The 18,626-nt window shown below is 41.4% G+C and overlaps 1 protein-coding gene across 2 annotated transcripts in view; it reads right to left on the bottom strand.

Annotated features, from left to right (window-relative positions):
• Positions 1–18,626, bottom strand: part of mms19 (MMS19 homolog, cytosolic iron-sulfur assembly component) — a 68,604-nt gene that overhangs the window by 19,427 nt on the left and 30,551 nt on the right. For both annotated transcript variants that reach the window (XM_043712978.2, XM_043712980.2), the window contains 9 exons: positions 18,199–18,353; positions 16,178–16,256; positions 14,436–14,561; positions 14,187–14,268; positions 12,793–12,890; positions 10,854–11,012; positions 9,531–9,686; positions 6,832–6,931; positions 710–812 (listed from right to left, as the gene is read on the bottom strand). In XM_043712978.2, coding sequence (XP_043568913.2) covers positions 710–812; positions 6,832–6,931; positions 9,531–9,686; positions 10,854–11,012; positions 12,793–12,890; positions 14,187–14,268; positions 14,436–14,561; positions 16,178–16,256; positions 18,199–18,353 — 1,058 coding nt within the window. The remainder of the gene's footprint in view (positions 1–709; positions 813–6,831; positions 6,932–9,530; positions 9,687–10,853; positions 11,013–12,792; positions 12,891–14,186; positions 14,269–14,435; positions 14,562–16,177; positions 16,257–18,198; positions 18,354–18,626) is intronic.

The following is an 18,626-nucleotide window of genomic DNA, read 5'->3' as shown; positions in this document are numbered from 1 at the left end:
ACTGACAGGCAGAACAGGCTCAAGGGGCTGAATGGTCGTCTCCTATTCATTTGTTTTGTTTCCAGTCAACAATGCAACAAACGTTGCATGTGATGACTGGATAAACCGTGGGCCCTGCCGAGCTCCTCTAATGATTCAGCATTGAAGACCCCAGGAACAATGTCAAAAATGCAGAACTAAAAGCAATCAGAATCCTGTGAACACCTTGGTGCATGTCTGGCTGGAGCAGGATTATACTGAGCTTCAATGGTGTGGCCACTGAATAGCCCAGCCAATACTGTGCTCAGCCGGACAGAACACAGCCAGTTGGTTGGCTCTTGCAAAACATTCTCAGAGGGTCAGTACCACAGGGGACACTGTTAAAGATAACTGGAACTCTAGGTTCTGATATAGATAATCTGGAATGCAATGGGTTGTGGAGAGAAATTCAGCAGTTAATTTAGATAGGAAAACTAGTTAACTAATTGAGAAATGAAAATATTTATCTTTTCCATCAACCTGCTCAGACATATTATGACACCTCTGGAGTAGGTGGGATGTGAACCTGGGTCAACTGGTCCAGAGGTAAGGACATTACCACTGTGCCACAGGAACCCTCAACAGCTATGGGACTAATTGGCAGTTGTTTCAAAGCTGGTACAGAATTTGTGTGTAGAATGATTCTCTGATTAAAGATCATTAACAAAAAAAAAACAAAGGAGTTGCTCACCTGAAAAGGCTGGAACTTTCTGGAAAGGTTATTTTCAGGCAAGGAGGAGACATCCCCATCAAGGTACAAGGCCACAATCTGGGAGATTGTTCTAGAAGCTCGTCTAAGAGTGGGTAGTGTTAGAGAATGGGGAAGGGGGAAAAAAGAAAACAAAACCTTTTCTTTAATAACAAAGAACTTTCTACACACAAACGGAAAATTTCAAAAGGTAACTCATGTCATGATTCAAAAATAATTTCACTGCCAGGTAATTTTCAAAAGCCAGGTTTAAAAATATTCATAGAGTGAAAAGGTTGCTGAGAACCTTGGCATTTCTTTTCCTTTATTCGTCTATGGCAGTGTTTTTCAACCTTTCTGTATACAATGCCCCCTTCTTATCCTTGAAATCATGCAACACCCCCAAATCACCAAAGTCTGTTTTTGCAATTCACTGCAGTGCTGAAAACGGAAAACCTTTGTGAAATATGTTTTATATACAACAAAAAATAAATGTTATTTATTACTGTTCTTACTGTCCGCCTACTTTTGACTCACTCTGTATAAATTTTAGTCTGTGATAGCAAAATAGTCAGTGCGATCCTTGTGGTTCATGTTGTCTTGCTAAATCATATACATGTTTCAATTTTTGTCAAAAACAATCTCAGGTCACCACGCTGAACAACATCCATGTGATTGCGGGTCTTATCTTGTATTCTGGCAACAGCACGGAATCCTTTCTCAACCAAATAAGAGGTAGGAAATGGTCGTGCAAACCACTTCGCCTCTTCGCTTAATAGCAGGAACCAACAGTGGGTGGCAGCTTGAATCCAAAAAAGGGGCTCACTCATTTGCGAAAACCGAATTTTCATTGCAGTGTCTTTTTGGAGCTCGATCATTTCTTCCTGAAGTCAAATGTCCATTTCTTCTGCGCACGAGATAAAGGGGTCAGTCAGCCATGTAGGGATCTCCATCTCGATAAGATCAGCAAATCATATTTTCATATCATGCTGCAGTGCACAAATGTGAGCTGAGTAGATTAGTAACTGATCATCAGTAACATCCTCCGTAATATTGTTTAAACTCCGGAACTGGTAAACTCACGACGACTGATATTCCGATGAAAGAGATCAAGTTTCGCAATAAAAGATGTAACAGCATTCCTTGCTTTTATGAAACTCACATTATCTCCTTGTATCTGCATGATCAGCGAATTGCACTTATCAAATATATCCGCGAGATATGCACAGTCGTGTTTTACGGTTTCAGCTTTCATACAAAGGTTTTCATTATTTCTGTGTAGGAATTCGATGCTAGAATCGAACACTTCATGGAAACGATTGAGGCATTTTCCTTTCAAGAGCCATCTCACTTCTGTGTGCAGCAATTGCAGAAATTCATCTTCATTATCTTTATAGAGTTGGCGGAGAAATTGTTCATTCAGAGCATGTCTCTTTATATAATTTACCTCATCTATCACCACTTGTAGAGAATGGTTGAGGGCTTCACTAAGTTTCTTTGCAGCCAGATGCTGCCAATGGATAATGCAGTGTATTGTGAAAACGTGTGGCACTTCTCTCTTCAATAATGCGACAAATCCCCGATGTTGGCCAATCATAGCACGCGCACCATCTGTAGCACAAGCAATAATGTTTTTGAGGGAAACAGACTTTTTATCAAAATAATCCTTGACGCAGTCTAAGATAGTCTTACCTTTGGTATCTGTTGGTAGATCCAGAGCAAAAAGTAGTTCTTCTAGTATTTCATTTTTGTTGATGAAACGTACGTACCCCAAAAGAAAAGCTTGATTTCTGCATATAGTACTTTCATCAATTTGTAAGGCGATTTCTTTCGATATCAAAAGGGAACATAATGTATCTTCAACATTTGACGCCATTTCATCGATGCGCCTTCTCACAGAATCGTTGCTAAGAGGAATACACTTGACAGTCATTGATGGCTCCTGGCGTAGCACGATTGATAATACTTCAGCAATAGCTGGAAGCACCAATGATTCACCCACGGAATGAGGTCTACCACATTTTGCAATTAGCTTTGCTATGTTGTATGATGCCACAAGGCCACCCACATTTGTGGCTCCCATCTTTGAAAAAGCAGTGGAAATCATTGGTCGCTGATTGAATGTTTGAAAATATGCCAAATCTTTGTCCTTTTTGTCACTGTGTTTCTTTTTCCAAATGTTTAATAAGATGGGAAGGCTTCATGGCCTTGTTGGAAAAACCTTGTTCACAGAGCAAGCACAGTGGTAACTGCTTATTAGACGGAGATTGAATAAAGAGATATCACAAATAGTCCATGCTATACTGCCTGCACTTTTTCTTACTCCATGAGGCCATTTTTACACTGTCGCTCGAATAACCTGATGGAATCATGGGTATTGCCTTATCATGATGATTTTAAGATGCTCAGACAAGTGGCAAAATTTGATTGGTTAGTGTGCATTCATTCTGCCACCCGGTAGAACAGTTGAAAAGCTGTGTTTCGTCTTCCTAGAAGCGACACGAATTAGGTGATATTGATCTCGGCAGTAGAATCAGTGCCAACTGCAAACGAGTTCAAATGGTTTGCCATTCACAGAGAAGACTGTCAACAATAGCGCAGCAACCAATCAGAACGCACGCCTTCATGGGTGCAGGGAAAATAACAGGCGCTTCCGCCCCCCCCCCCCCCGTTGAGAAACACAGATCTATGGGATTCAGGCATCATTGGCCACTTGACATTTGTTGTCTGGCCATAATTGCCCTTGAATTGGATATGCGGAGAAATGTTCGACAACGGCGGGGCAGGGGCAGGGACAGGGGCGGCTTTGTTCAGAATAATTGAGGACATCTGTTCTTAGTGTCAGTGGATCGGTGATACCATTTATTCACTTGTGTAACATGTGGCAGTACTTCCTTCTCACGCCGGGTCTGGAAGATTGCGCATATTTCACAGTTGGATATCGGATAACTAAAATTTTGGTTATATCGAAGACTCTTAGCAAAACTCATACTCAAGAGGAAAATATTTAATAAGGTGAATGGAATATGCACGTAATAGAACAATCCTGATACATAATCATGTAAACCACACTGAGCAGATTTGAATTTATGAAGCTCAGCTCCCTCATCTTGACTGTTCTGGAATGTGAATGTCTCATTACCCCTACAAGCTAAGAAAACATGAAGTCTGAAACTGAGATAGTAGGAAAGTTGGAAGATGTTCATATGTGAGTGAGAGAGAAAAACATTCTTCTGTAAATTATATTCACTGACCGAAGAGACCAGAGAGCGAGCGAGAGAGAGACACACAGAGAGACAGAGAGACACACACACACACACAGACAGACATTTCAGAAGCTGGTGGAAAGATTAACTCTGTGGTCTGATTTGAGTGAATACTGGCTTGTCATGTTTTGAATGTTTGTGTGCTGTTCCCTGGAGCCCGAGATCCGAGAATGTTATGAATTTAATTTGCATTCTGGGAACCTGAGATGATTTTAAAAGAAAAAGCCATTTTGTAGGACAATGATACTGGAAGTGTTAGATGAGCAAGGTTACCTCATGACTTTTTCCATATAGGTTAGACTATTGTCATTATGATGAACTAGCCAAAGCAACTGACCATTTGGCCTGACTTGATCAGGTTCCCTACTTTAATGTGCGTGTAGCTTAATTAGTTAAGCATACTCAGACCCGTCAGTGAGTTCCTCTTCCTCTGCAAACTTTTGCCATTTTATTGCTGCTCATCTGATTAAGGACATGTGGCATTTTTGTAATTTTAATACCAATTTCTGTGTAGAAACAGCTTGTTTGCAGCAAAAAAGGGAACAGCCTGAGAGAGCTCTTAGGGGTAAGAGCTGGCGCTGCTACTCTGCTAATGGTTTTAGAACCTTAGCTCAAACCTGGCTTGTAGGTATCTATAATATAGTGTATGGTAAATGCCATTGGTAAATAAAAAGGTAATAATTTAAACTAAACTGTCTCTAAGAATTTTATATTCCAGACTACCATGAGTAAGATCTCCGTGGAATCTTTTTTTTTTACCTACAATTCCATGAAAGGGCAAATGAAGCCTCCATTATAAGACAGTAGGCCCGACAGTGCAGCATTCCTTTCATTATCGGATTGAAGTGCAAACCTACATTTTGGGCTGAGATCTCAAAGGGAGCTCGAGTGTTAACAGTGGTTCAGTTGGTACCATTCTTATCCAAATCAGGAGGTTTTGGTTCAAGCCACACTCAAGGACTTGAGCTCAAGATACTGACATTCTTGTGCCAGGGTGTTGCAATTTTGGCTGAAATATTAAACCAATGGCCCAGCTTCTCTCTCACGAGAGCACAATTTCAGACAAGAGAAATCCCTAATGCCCATGGCCAATGCCTGACCCCAATTCAGTCTCAAAAAATTATATGGTCATTACCACATTAATTGCTGTGGGAGCTTAGTTACCACAAATCAGCTGTTAACTTTTCCTACTTTACAGCAGTGGTTACATATCAAAGAGCAATTGTTTGGCTTTAGTTCCATCTGTGGGTGTGAAGGCATCAGAGAAATGCAAGTTTTGTTTTAATTATGAAACCACAACATTCTGATTCAGAGCCAGAGTGCTATCTCCTGAGGTAAGCCGCCAAATGAACTTTACACTTGCCTGAAAAAGAGCTTCACACATACAAATTACTGTTCAAGTTCAAGGAATTTAGATAGCCAGGCAAATACAGCACAGCGAATTACAAGCAATAAATGAGATGAATGACAATTCTTGTGCTTTTTGGTCATGTTAACAGAGCGAGAAATGTTGGCTGGAAGCTGGCAAACAACTTGCTCCTGTTTCAGTACCCCCTCACCAAAAGGTCGTTGATATGCAGAACTGCCCATTTCTTTTCAGTCTCTTCTGGTAACCTCACTGACTTAGAACTAGTGAGAGATCCCAGGAGCGAGAGAAAAACACTAATCGCGGGTTTACAAGGTGGCACCTATCATCCATGCCATCGTGAACATCATTATAGACATCATTACAGTGGCAACATCCGTAGCTGTCTGGAACAGCGATGACGCTACCCAATTGCCAGTTCCAGCAGCTGGTATCTAAAATAAATTAGAAAACATGTGGGCCACAGAGTTGACCAATCTACACATGTAATCCAGATACATGCATTCAAGGCACTATTGCGGCTGTGTGACACCACAGGACCATCAGCATATGCACGGACTCCAGTGGCCATCTTTGCACAGATGAACTCTGCCAAGCACCTTTGATATTTGGAACACATGATGTAGGTTGACAATTCACTCATCAGGTCCACTTTCCACAAGGGCAAACAGTCAATAAGTTGGACCAGTCTTGACTGGGACAGAGATTTCATCCTACATAAGAAACAGGAGCAAAAGTAGACAGTACAGCTGCTTCAGACTGGACTGGCCGTCAATACAACCATAGCTGCTTCCCTGAATTCATTGCCTGAACTCCTTGACCACAACCTACTGCCACATGAACTCCAATTTCCCATCAACTCCACATACGCTTCCATTCCCTGGTGGGCCAAAAATCTATCATTTGCAGTCATTAATATATTCAAAGTATGAAGCATCTACTGTTCTCGGGAATAGAGAATTCCAAAGTCTCACAACCTTCTGAGTGAACAAATTTCTTATCTCAGTCCTAAGTGGCTTACTAATTGTCAATGTTTCCTCTAAACTGTGTGGCTGTGCAGCTGCTTCGACAGTCCACGTTGCATTGATTTGTAATTCTGAGAAGTCACTCCCGTGCACAGACCTTGGAGATCATTGCAGAAAATAAAATTAGTGGGAACATTACTCCTTAGCCTAAGATTCTGTCATCACCTTTTAGATTCTCTGACCAGGGGAAACAACTACTGAGTGTCGATCCTGTCAAACCCCTTCAGAATTTATGTATCAATGAATTCTTTTCCAAAAAGTACTTGGCCCATAAGATCGTCTTCCTGGCCCAAGGATTTCCATCACTCAAGACATTATGTGAATACAAGGGGAGGGTGGGAAAGACGTGGTTGGTCATGATGACTTGGCCATGGACTTTTGGTACATAAGGGAATAGGGGCATCCTTCATGAACCAGACAAATATTTCCTGTCCCTGAAAAGTACGTGCAAAAGTCACAGAAACTTACTCTGTCTCGCCATCACTGTAGGCAGTGCTGATCACGGTCCCAAACGCCGTGATTACCTGTTCCTCACACAGGATGCCAAGCCGGACCTCAGATGCACAGTCTAGATCAGATAGTTTACAAGGTTTAGTGAGTAAAATTCACATTTCTTCATTTTTTTTCAGTGACAAGCTTTATAATCATCGTTCACTTCCAATTACACAAAGCCAGATCAAAAGAGAAAGTAAACTGTAGGGAGCAGTAAATTTTATCTTAAAGACAGCATCTCTGACAGTTCAACACTCACTCAGTGCTGCACAGGAATGTCAGCCTAGATTATATGTGCAAACCCCCCCAAAGTGGGACTTGAACCCCTCAACCTTCTGACTGAGGCGAGACAGAAACATTTGGATGGGTATATGAATAGGAAGGGTTTGGAGGGATATGGGCCGGGTGCTGGCAGGTGGGACTAGATTGGATTGGGATAACTAGTCGGCATGGATGGGTTGGACCGAAGGGTCTGTTTCCATGCTGTATATCTCTATGACTCTACAATCCATTGAGCCGCAGCTAACACGAAAAAGTTTCCAAATTCCAGTTCTGAGGAAGGGTCACTTGACCTGAAATGGTAACTCTGATTTTTCTCCACAGATGCCAGACCTGCTGAGCTTTTCCAGCAATTTCTACTTCCGTTAAGTATTTTCCAAAGTAGGCTGCTTTCTTTAAATGTAGAGCTAATAGACTGGGTTGCATGGAGGTTCATGTCGGGACTCTCAGCTCCAGTGGAAGAAGGAGAAGAGGGTCAGTGTCTAGGTGGCAAGGCCTGCATCTCAAATTATTTTTTCTAAAAAAGCTACAGATGAAGAATTTACATGCAGCTGTCATGTAGTTGGGCAAAAAAAAAGTTATATATCAACAGCTGTGCTTACAATGACACAGATTTCCTATCAGTGTCACATCTGCTTCCTATCATGGTTCAGAAATGGGGAGGGCATAGAGAGTTGGGCAGCTCATGGAATTAATCAGTTCAGACTCAGTTTCTAATTTCAGGATAGCTTAATATGTAAATCTCCTTCCGTTTACTCTTGAGATGTAGTTACAGACTAATATTTGTGAGAGCAAAACAATACCCTTTTTTGTTAAATATGTTTTCTCATTCCCTTGGTTAATCCAATCCAGGTGTCTAACAAAGAAATCTCTCTGAAGGCATGATTTGGAGATGCCGGTGTTGGACTGGGGTGTACAAAGTTAAAAATCACAACATCAGGTTATAGTCCAACAGGTTTAATTGAAAGCACTAGCTTTCGGAATGCTGCTCCTTCCAACCACCTGATGAAGGAGCAGCGCTTCAAAAGCTATAGCTTCCAATTAAACCTGTTGGACTATAACCTGGTGTTGTGCGATTTTTAACTCTCTCAAGGCAGACATCAAACTGTGTCCCAAACAGGTGCCTTGAGATGCTCGGCTCCTTATTGTCTCACTGCACGTTCTTGAGAAAACAATGACAAGAGTGTACAGCAGAGAACTATTGCTGAGGTTGGGGTGGCACAGGACAAAAAAAAAAAAATTGGGCACCCAAGAGCCTGTATCACTCAGAACAGGAAGGAAGAAAAACAGAGAAATAGCAGGAGGCTATTTGGACCCTCGAGCCTGTACCACTAATTAGTGAGCTCATGGCTGAGCAGAGGTTGAATTCTATTCATCACGCTTGGCTCCATTCCCCTTAGTATCATCAGCCAGCAATCTAAATTAAAATTATTAATTGAGTTGGCATCCACTACTTCAGTTCTACATACCTAACCACTCCTAACTGATCTGGTTGATTTTAAGGTTATGTCATCATTTTTCTAGATTCCTTCCACAGAAAAAATATCAAGATAGAGTGGAGGACAAAAAAAAAAGAGAGTCTGGCTGAATGATAATTCAGTCTTCCTTTCCGGTGGAAGTATCTGTGGTGCATTCAGCCCCTCTGTGCAGTTCTGTGACTACAATCAACCAAGTGAGTGGCAGAGTGGGGAAGTGGGAACTAATCCAATTCCCACTGCTGTCGGATATCTCAGCAAGTTGTGTGACTACACCTTTGATTGGAAGTTTCATTTAAAGTTGAGAGAAAGAAAGTGGGGGGGGGGTGGTTGAGGGGAGGATAGAGGGAGGAAGAGAGAGAGAGAGAAAAAATGCAAGTGAGATAAGAGGTCTTTGAGAAATGCAAACACAATATGAATTCCAATAAAGCAGGTAATAAATGACAGGTTGGCGAAGTTCCAGGTTAGGGTCCCAGACCATGGCAATTTAACTGATCCACTTTTTGAATCCCAAATAGTAAAAAAAAAGAAAAAGTTTAAAAATTGATCAAATACTCTGCAAATATTTAATTAGGAAGAAAATAAAAATAAAAATGGGAAAGAGCATGGGCAGGTACTAGCTCATAGTTACAATGCATGCTTAAGGTTATGTTTAATGTCCTTCAGCAGTTTGAATGAATTCTGGGTCAAATATTTCAGAAGAAAAAGAAGAGGGAAAAAGTGTAGAAGCCTGATCCAATGGAATCAAGGTAATGCATGGTTAATATTTAATAGCAGTTACACTTTTGTACAAAAACAAAGAGCAAGTGGGAGTCATGACTTACTAAAAAGGTAAACAGACCTTTCTCCTGTCCTGTAAGGGAATGCTAACTTGGATGCTTAGCAATGCTCATTTGGGTTTGGCTATAAGGTCATGTTTACCTTGCATAGCTGTCTGGATGGCCAGTCCCAGTAGGCATGGAACAACCATTTGGTGAAAGTACTGGCTGCTCTCTTCAGCACCCCGACAGTGTTCTGCCACTCGCTGCAGGCTCTGGCACATCAAGATGGCCATGTCGCTTTCATTGCCTGAAGTCCCTGCAAGAAAATAAAGTTACTGTAATTAGGTCCTCTGATGGTGGAGCTCTAATGTACGCCACTACTGAGCTACAGTTTTCAAAAACATCCACCATAGAGTAGGATAGTCATCTCTCCCTTCCAAAAACCTGGTGTTGTTCACCTTAAAGTATTTTGCAATTGAAGAACAGGAAATTACATGTATATCAGGACTTTTACAATTATATTACATCCCAAAGCACTTGACAGCCAATTAAGTACTCTTGAAATGTTGATTCACTGTTTCTACATAGAATTTGTGCATAACAAGAAAACAACATAATATCTTTTAATCAAACAGAATTTATTATTGAAACTCAGTAGGTCGGGTAGCATCCGTGGAGAGAAAACAGAAGGACACTAAACATTACCTCTCTTTCCCTCCACAAATGCTGCCAGACCTGTTGGGTTTCTCCAGCAATTTCTGCTTTTGTTGGTTTCAGATCTCCAGCATGTGCAGTCTTTTGTTTTATATTGATATGTTGATTAAGGGATACCTTTCCCTTTTCGACCTCAAAGTATTTTCATGGGACCTGAGCATCTGCTGGAATTGACTGGCCTCAGTTTAATACATCAATGGGCATGTGCAGTCCTGCTGCAGCATCTGACCAAATGACAGTGCAGCACTCCTTAGCTGAGTGTCAGTTTTGACTCTTGTACTCAAGTTGAGAGTGGACCGAAACCCACAAAGTTCTGATTCAGAAACGCGACGAAACCCACAATTGACAATTAAAGGCAAAGTGAAGAGGGAACAAAACTATCAAATAAATGTTCAGAGTCACAATGTATTGAATTTCATGCCCCCAAGAGTGACCCATCCCCACATTCTATTTTTAAGAGCATTAGTCCTAATCACAAGATAGTTATCAATAGCAGATCACTGATCACTGATCACTCTGCCTCTGATTTACCATCCTTGGTCTCCTTCCACACCTGGAACATTAATGGTCCCCTTGCCTTTCAAAACCCCTTTTTCACTGACACTGTCTCACCCAAAGAAGGCGTCAATTCCGACCAGAGGCAGAGTTTCTTAAACCTTTTCACATCTGAACGGATACTCAATTAATAATTTGGAAAGAAATCTCAGCTTTCAGCATCTCAGTTCACCAACATTTTGGTGAGAAAAAAAACTCTTTCTGTAGAACTCACCTTTCTGTAAATTGGTCAAATGCTGCAGCAGGACTGGGACTGTCCTCTTCACTATACTGGGGTGTGTGGAAATGGCAGCCAGAGCCTGTATACTGCGTTGATGCAGAGCATTACCAGACGGTGCAAGAGGTTCGCCATCATCCTTCACTTCCATCCGTTCTAGAAATATCAGTGTACAAAATATTCATATTCAGTATTAATTACTCTTTTGATGACTCTGCTCAAAACTCAGAGCATGTTTCAGACAGTGCTTCAATACCAATTCTTCAGTTCCAGTCTCACTTGCTCACAGAAATTTCAGGTGTAAGAAGTGGAAGCAGAATTAACATTGCGAGTCCAAAAACAGTCTTCTTCAGTAATACCGTCTGCCTCCACCCCACCGCCAACACAATGGCTTGGATGTGTCTCGTTGGCTTTGCACTGATGAGATACTAAAGGAGATCCAGTCTGTATTATAGGGAAAAAGTTCAAGATCTTCACACTTGGAGACAGTGGCAACAGCCCTTATGCTAAACTTGCACAGACTCTAATTCTCCAAAGTTCCAAAGTGTTTTGAATGTTGGGTTGCAAACAGCTATGCTTTAAACTGTCAATTTGTTTCCAAGAGAAAAGGGATCTCAAGGATAACTCATCCACATTTATACTTGCATACATGATCTATGTGATTCTCGTTGCTATGGAGCAGGGGTTTGAGAGGGGATATGTTTCTAAAATATCCACGAAAACCATCTGTTATGCATCAAGAGAAAAAGTGAGTGAGTGACTGAGAGTCAGACAGACAGAGAGAGAGAACACGAGTGAGAGTGAGAGAGAGAGCGACAGGGAGACATAGAGAGAGAGCGCGAGCGAGAGCAAGAGGGGGAGAGAGCTAGCGGGGGAGAGAGAGAAAAGCTAAATACCTTTATTGTGCACAACACCACAAGAATGCAGATAGACATTTGTGCTTGGACTGGAAAAACCAAACTTGTGAAGAGCTAAAACTTGTGAAGAATTGCCTCACTTCAGCAAAAGGAAACATTACATGGTCAATGATACTTCTGGAGCTAAAGTGTTGCAAGCTGGAAAGGAACAGACCAGAAGTAAACTGTCAGGAGCCAGTCATTTTGGACTGTTTGCAGGAGCATTGAACATCCGCTTAAAAGACCTAATAGTGGATAATTTCAGTGTTTCTGAGGATAGTGAGACTTAACCTGTTTGACAGTGAAGTGTGAGATAACTTCGATTTTAGCTAATCCAGCTCTGACTGATTGGCAGCAGAAACTGCTTCAGTTTTCTCTCCAACCTATATTGACCCAAGACTTTTTGATCTCAGTGAACATTGCCCCATTAGAGCTTGATTTGAGATTGCAACTACACCCATGGTGCAGGCATAGCATTGAGCATAATAAAGGTCATTCCTTATGCCTTTAATTAATAGAGTGGCCAGTTAGTGATTTATTCAGTTATCATTTATTGCAGGTACTCAGAGTGATCTACTCTCAGCAATCACTGCAGACGTAGTGCACTTGGGAAAGGCAATTACAAATTGTGAGGAACATGGTTTTACCAGAGGGTGTGGCATCAAGGAAATAAACTGTGCCAAAACATGCAGGTCAATAACCAACAAGGATTTTCTTTTAAACACAGCAAGCTGTTGTGATGTGTAATGCGTTGCCTGAGAGAATGGTGGAAGCAGATTCAACAGTAACTTTCAAAAGGAAATTAGATATTTCAAAAATGAGACATTTACAGGGCTTTGTAAAAAAAACATGAGGGTGGGATTAAATGGATATCTCCTTCAAAGCTATAATGAGTTGAATGGCCTCCTTTGTGAAGTGTGATTTTGTAAGTCAACAATAAAGGAAGTGGTAGGTCCAAGGTCTTTTAGCATTCCAAGCGCTGTTACATCCGTGTGTAACAATCCATCCAGAGAAGAAACGAACACAGCAATGTGATATACCTGTATTTAAATCTTGCGTCAGTGCTGGAACCATCTTAGTGACGAAAGCAGAGGGCTGGATTGCAGAAATGATCGTGGAAGCTTCCAATGCTGCGGCACTAAGAAAGAAGGGTTTAAAAAAAAAACAGCTTTTATTTATATTTAGCTCTTCTAACACAGTAAAAAAATCTCAAGGCTCTCCACAGAAATATAATCACACAGAATACTGACAATCAACAACATGATATTAGAACAGTTGCTTGATCAAAGATGCAAGCTTAAATAGGAGAGGGAAATGTGGAGAAATTGCAGAGTTTAGGGATCAGACAGCTGAAAGCACACTTGCTTATGGTAGGACATCGAAAGTGAAACTGCACAACTGGCCAGAGCTGGAGAAGTACAGAATCCTTGGGAGAACTGTACCGCTGAGGACAGTTACAGATGGAGCTTTAAGTATGGTGAAGAATTTATCATTTAAAGTGTACAATTGTTGGCGAGAATGGCATGCAGACGATCAGAAGTCTGAAAGGCCAGAGCACACCAGCAGGCAAAAGTTTAACCTTTGATCACAAGCTGGTGGCTCATGGCTCGTGGGGAAATGAGGGGGACACATTCCAAATTGAACTGAGGTCATCCATTTAAAATGTTCTATTGTTGGAGCAGTCAGTTCCTTGCAAGGAGGTCTGTAGAGAGCAGTCTCCTATTCTTCACCATACAGCAAATATTTTATCTGCCAGCCTACTATTCAACTACTGGAAGAGGACAGGAAATGGACAGAACATCAAAGCTCAAATTTGTCCTCAGCCAAGATTGACACCAATATCCTGCAGGGTAGACAGATGATGATTAGGAATAAGGTTCTGGATGTAGAACCCCACCTATTTTGTTCTCAAGCTCCAGGTTGCTGTGATCAACAGTAGAAGCCCGAAAGTATTACTGACTGATCAGCAGAGAATACCATAGAATACATACAATGTGGTATTTGGCCCAACAAGTCCACACCGACCCTCCGAAGAATACCCCACCCAGACCCATTCCTCTCTCCTATCACCCGGTATTTGCCAAGGCTAATGCCCTTAACCTACACATCCCTGCACACTATGGGCAATTTAGCATGGCCAATTTATGCAACCTGCACATCTGTGGACTGCAGTCTCAGAATCAAACCACTGATGCTCTTTATCTGGATGGCACCAAGGTGCATAGTTTTTTTTTATTTAAACTGATTAAGCCTTCTTATGTCAATCTTCCACCTGGCATCCCCCTCTTTTTCAGAGTTTTGGAATTACTTTTCGAATGACAAGGCCAGAGCACAAGGTTGGAATACTCCAGAAACGTTCTGCCATTCACAACCAGACAATGAACGCAGCAGAGCTTTCCTTGGAGTATCAAAAAGAGACATTTAAAATCCTCACCAAACTTGAGGATCAGCCTCCTGTAGGATCAGTCTGTTCAAGTGGTCTACACTCAACTCGATGTCGGAGGAAGACAGCAAATCTATAATAAGAGAGATCCATGAAGCCAGATACACAGCGAAATAAGAGTCGGTAAATAGAGGTGCTCACAGCAGCTCTGCACCAGTCAGCCACCCTGCCATTTAACTGAGTTCAGTTAGCAATCATAAAAAAAAAATTACAGCTGAGCACGCGTGATGAGGAACTAACCTTGCTGTGATGCCAGAACTGCCAAAGTGCTAGTCCCCACCATTTGCAGTTGGACACTGGAATCAGTCAGTGCAGAGAATACCAGGATACAAAGCTGATCCTTAAAGGCACACAGGGGATTCTCATCTATAAGTGGGAGGGGCAGAAGAACAATTAAAAATCAAATCAATGTGCTCACTCCCCATTCACATTGCTCAGTTTCATTGTTCAATAGTTTGCATTTACCTAGCACCTTCATCTAATGAGTTTTGAGAAGATTTGTAGCTCAGGCTGAGGTTCTGGATGTAGGTTTGCTCGCTGAGCTGGAAGGTTCATTTTCAGACGTTCCATCACCATATTAGGTATCATCAGTGAGCCTCCGGATGAAGGCTTCATCCAGAGGCTCACTGCTGATTATACCTAGTATGGTGACAAAACATCTGAAAATGAACCTTCCAGCTCAGCGAGCAAACCTACATCCAGAACCTTCATCGAATTCACCAGAATGTCCCAAAAGTTTTATCAAACTTGTACACTCAGTCACATGAGGAGGTATTAAGATATATGGCCAAACACTTGATCAAAGCAGTAGTGAAACACTGAACTCCAGTTAAAGTGCTGCAGGCACTTTGGGAGGAAATTCCAGAAATCAGTGCCCATGTAGCTGAAGACATGGCTCTCTATGGTGGAGTGATAATTTGAGAGAAGCATAGAGTCCTGAAAGGCTTATAGGACGAGAGCATTAAAACTAAGACAGATTTGACCACAAAGATTTGGAAAACATGGACAATAAATAGTATCCAAGCAGGTATTGACAAACAAAAATAACTCCTTTATTCATCAATGAACAAACCACAATTTATGCTTACTTTTAATGAAATTAATTGTATCTCCTGAAATGACTCAGCAAAACTATTTCTTTCAGGAACAACTCAATTCCACTTTTTTATACTGATGCTGAAACATTGATACAAGCAGCAGAGTTTGCTCAATGATAATTAGTCACAAAGGACATGAACATTGCAGCCTATGGTGTAAAAAGGCATATCTATCAAATGTTATTGTATTATCAGTATTCTAGGAACAGTTCACATGGAAAAATCAAACACTTACATTCTTTAACTTACATGAGAGGTAACAAATGATAAAATATCAGAGTCCACAATTTGCTTTCAAAAATCTGTCACTGGGTGTTTTCGGTCTCCAGGGTGGAGTTACCTCTTGTGATACTGGGAGTGAGCACTCATTGAACAAACAAATATTACAAAAAAAAAAGCAAGTGTTGGCCATGCAACCCAGGTCTTTGCAACATAGTCTGACATTTTCTGCACTCTGATCATTGTTGCATTCTCTTGTTAACTATCTTTTTTCCTGCAACATCAAAAGACCCAGGTCCATCCACACTTTCACTCACTGATGCGGTGACTGGACCCTCTCTCAAATTCAACAACAATGTGAAATGATCCCAAACAATTCACAGGAGTGTTACCAAAAAACAAAATTACAAAGAAGGCAATTGAAGAAATAGATTTTAGGCAGCATTTTATCGGAGACAACAGGGTAAGAAGTTGGACAGGTTTAAAGGAGGGAATTCCAGAACTTAAGACAAAGTTTCCAAATACAAAGCCATTACAACTGGGAGATGTGCAAGAGACAAGAATTCCCTTGATAACACCCTGGAACACCTCAGGGGGATTGTCGTGCATCCCCACTTCCTCCATTCCCATTCCTTGAATATCTGATCAGCACAAAATCCAACCCACCTTCCTCATCTTGGTCCCACTTTTGGATTAGTTTAATGAAAATTTTCAAAATTCCCAAGATTGTCCAACGTTGGCTACTCTGCAAAAAAAGAACATTCCATCATTAGTTCAATTTGCAAGAATTGAATGCCAATACAAGTAAAGTGCCTCACAGTGTCCTTGTCAAGGGCGCCACACCAAATTAATTTTGGAGCACAGTGACAATCATGTAAGGAAACCTATCAATCTATAACAGCAAAATCCCACGAACAAACATGAAAGGCCAATTAACCAGTTTGTTAGTGGTGCTTTACGAAGAAATGTCAGCCAAGACACTCACTCTGCTCTTCTTTGCATAGTTCAGGTTGTTGTTTCAAATTTTCATACTTTGTCTGGAGTATTGTGTGTAGTTTTGGTCTCCTTACTCAAGAAACAATATACTTTCCAGAGTAGGAGTATAGTGACTGTTCACCAAACTGATTCCTGTGATGGAAGGACAGTCATACGGAGAGATAGATTGGGTTGACCGAGCCTGTGGCCACTGAAGTTTAGAAGTATGACAGGGCTGTCAATGAAACATATAAAGTACTGACAGGGCTGGACAGACAGGTTGAAGCATCTTTCGGGCATAAGCCCTTCTTCAGGAATTCAGGAAGAAGGGCTTATGCCTGAAACGTCGATTCTCCTGCTCCTTTGGTGCTGCCTGACCTGCTGCGCTTTTCCAGGAACACATTTTTCAGCTCTGATCTCCAGCATCTGCAGTCCTCACTTTCTCCCAGACAGGATGAAGGGATGATGCTCACCCTAGGGGGAAAGAGTGTCTACAACAAGGGGTCAAGATCTTAGGATACGAATTAAGAGCAGAGGTAGGTCATTCAGCCCATCAAGTCTGCTCTGCCATTCAGTGACAACACAGCTGATCTGATCATTCTCAACTCCACTTTCCTCCTTTTCCCCATAATCCTCGATTCCCTTATTAATTACAAGTCTTAGTCTTGAATATACTCAGTGAGCTAGTCTCAACACCCTCTGTGGTAAATAATTCCACAGTTTCACTATCCTCAGAGAAGAAATGCCTCCTCAGCTGTGTCTTAAATGTGCAATTCCTTATTCTGAGATTATGTCTTCTAGTCCTAGGCTCTCCCACCAGCCCTGTCAAATCCTCAAATAATCTTTTATGTTTCAATAAGGTTTCCTCTTATTCTTCTATATTCCAAGAAGTACAGGCCCAGTTGATTAACCTCTACTCCTAACACAGTTCTCCCATACCTGCTATTAACCTAGTGTACCTTTCCTGCACTGAAGGGTAGGCTATTTAGAAATGATAGGAGACATTCTTCACTCTGAGGATGGTAAGTCTGTATAATTCCCTACAACAGGTAGCTGTGGACGCCAAATTAGTGAATATATTCAAGAAAGAATCAGACAGATTCCTCAACATTGAAAATGACAAAGAGTATGGGGACAATGATGTTAAGATAGAGGATCGGCCATGATCAAACTGAATGACAGTGCATACTTGATGGGCTCAGTGGCCTATACATACCATTACTTTTGACCTTTCTATGTTTGAATGTCCAAACAGGACAACACTTCTGACAATATGCAAATTCTCTGTAGAAAGAGTTCAACTTTATATTGTGCATGAACCCTGAGTTTTGACAGGTTATTCAACTGGGCACAGCACCACAGCTTTGGTTGAGGCCATCTTCAAGTTAATGTTATTTCATTAGATACTGAGTGGAAATGCAGTAATCAATTTGCAATATCACTGTGTGCATTGCAATATCCACAAACAGCAGCAGGATCAATGACTAACTAATCTGATATAATGGTGCTGGATGAAGGAGGAATGTTAGGTCAAACATGGAATCTTTATCAGTCAAACTAAGTGCACTGAGGATCCAAGTTCAACATCATCTCTGAAACACTTGAGTACTGCGCTGGAATATTGGCCCAGATTCTGCGCTCATGGTCCCAAATGAGGCCTCAACACATGGCATTGCTAATCCAAGGTGAGTTTCCATGTGCTCTTCCTTTACCTGTTTATGTTTATTGAATTGTTCCAGCAACAGAGGAAATATGCAGCTGTTGATCTTGGAGCATGCTCTGTACGAAGCACTCGCAGCTGCCTGGAGCAGCTTTGCACTTGGCCACACGAGTTTCATGTCTGGTTCACACAGATGATGCTTGCAATCTGAAGCAAGGAGGCAACAGTAAACTTTTCAGAGATGCTGTAGAGTCATAGAGTCATACAGCACAGTAACAAACCCTTCAGTCCCAGTTTCCCAAATTAAACTTATGCTACTTGCACAGCTGACATTGTGGGCAATGTCAAAATGGGCTGTTGTATAATCTGTAAGGAGGGACAACGGCAAGTGAATTTGGTTGAGATATCAGTTGATCTGCTGGTCCCACTTTGAAGTGAATACCATTATTCAAGAATGATAGAACAAATTTAATTATGTAA

Source organism: Chiloscyllium plagiosum, unplaced genomic scaffold (genome assembly GCF_037043375.1).
Source record: "Chiloscyllium plagiosum isolate Xiang-an unplaced genomic scaffold, Cpla_swu_hap1 HiC_scaffold_22, whole genome shotgun sequence".
NCBI lineage: Eukaryota > Metazoa > Chordata > Chondrichthyes > Orectolobiformes > Hemiscylliidae > Chiloscyllium > Chiloscyllium plagiosum.
Note: the sequence above shows the minus strand (reverse complement) of the source record. Positions and strands in the feature narration are given on the sequence as shown.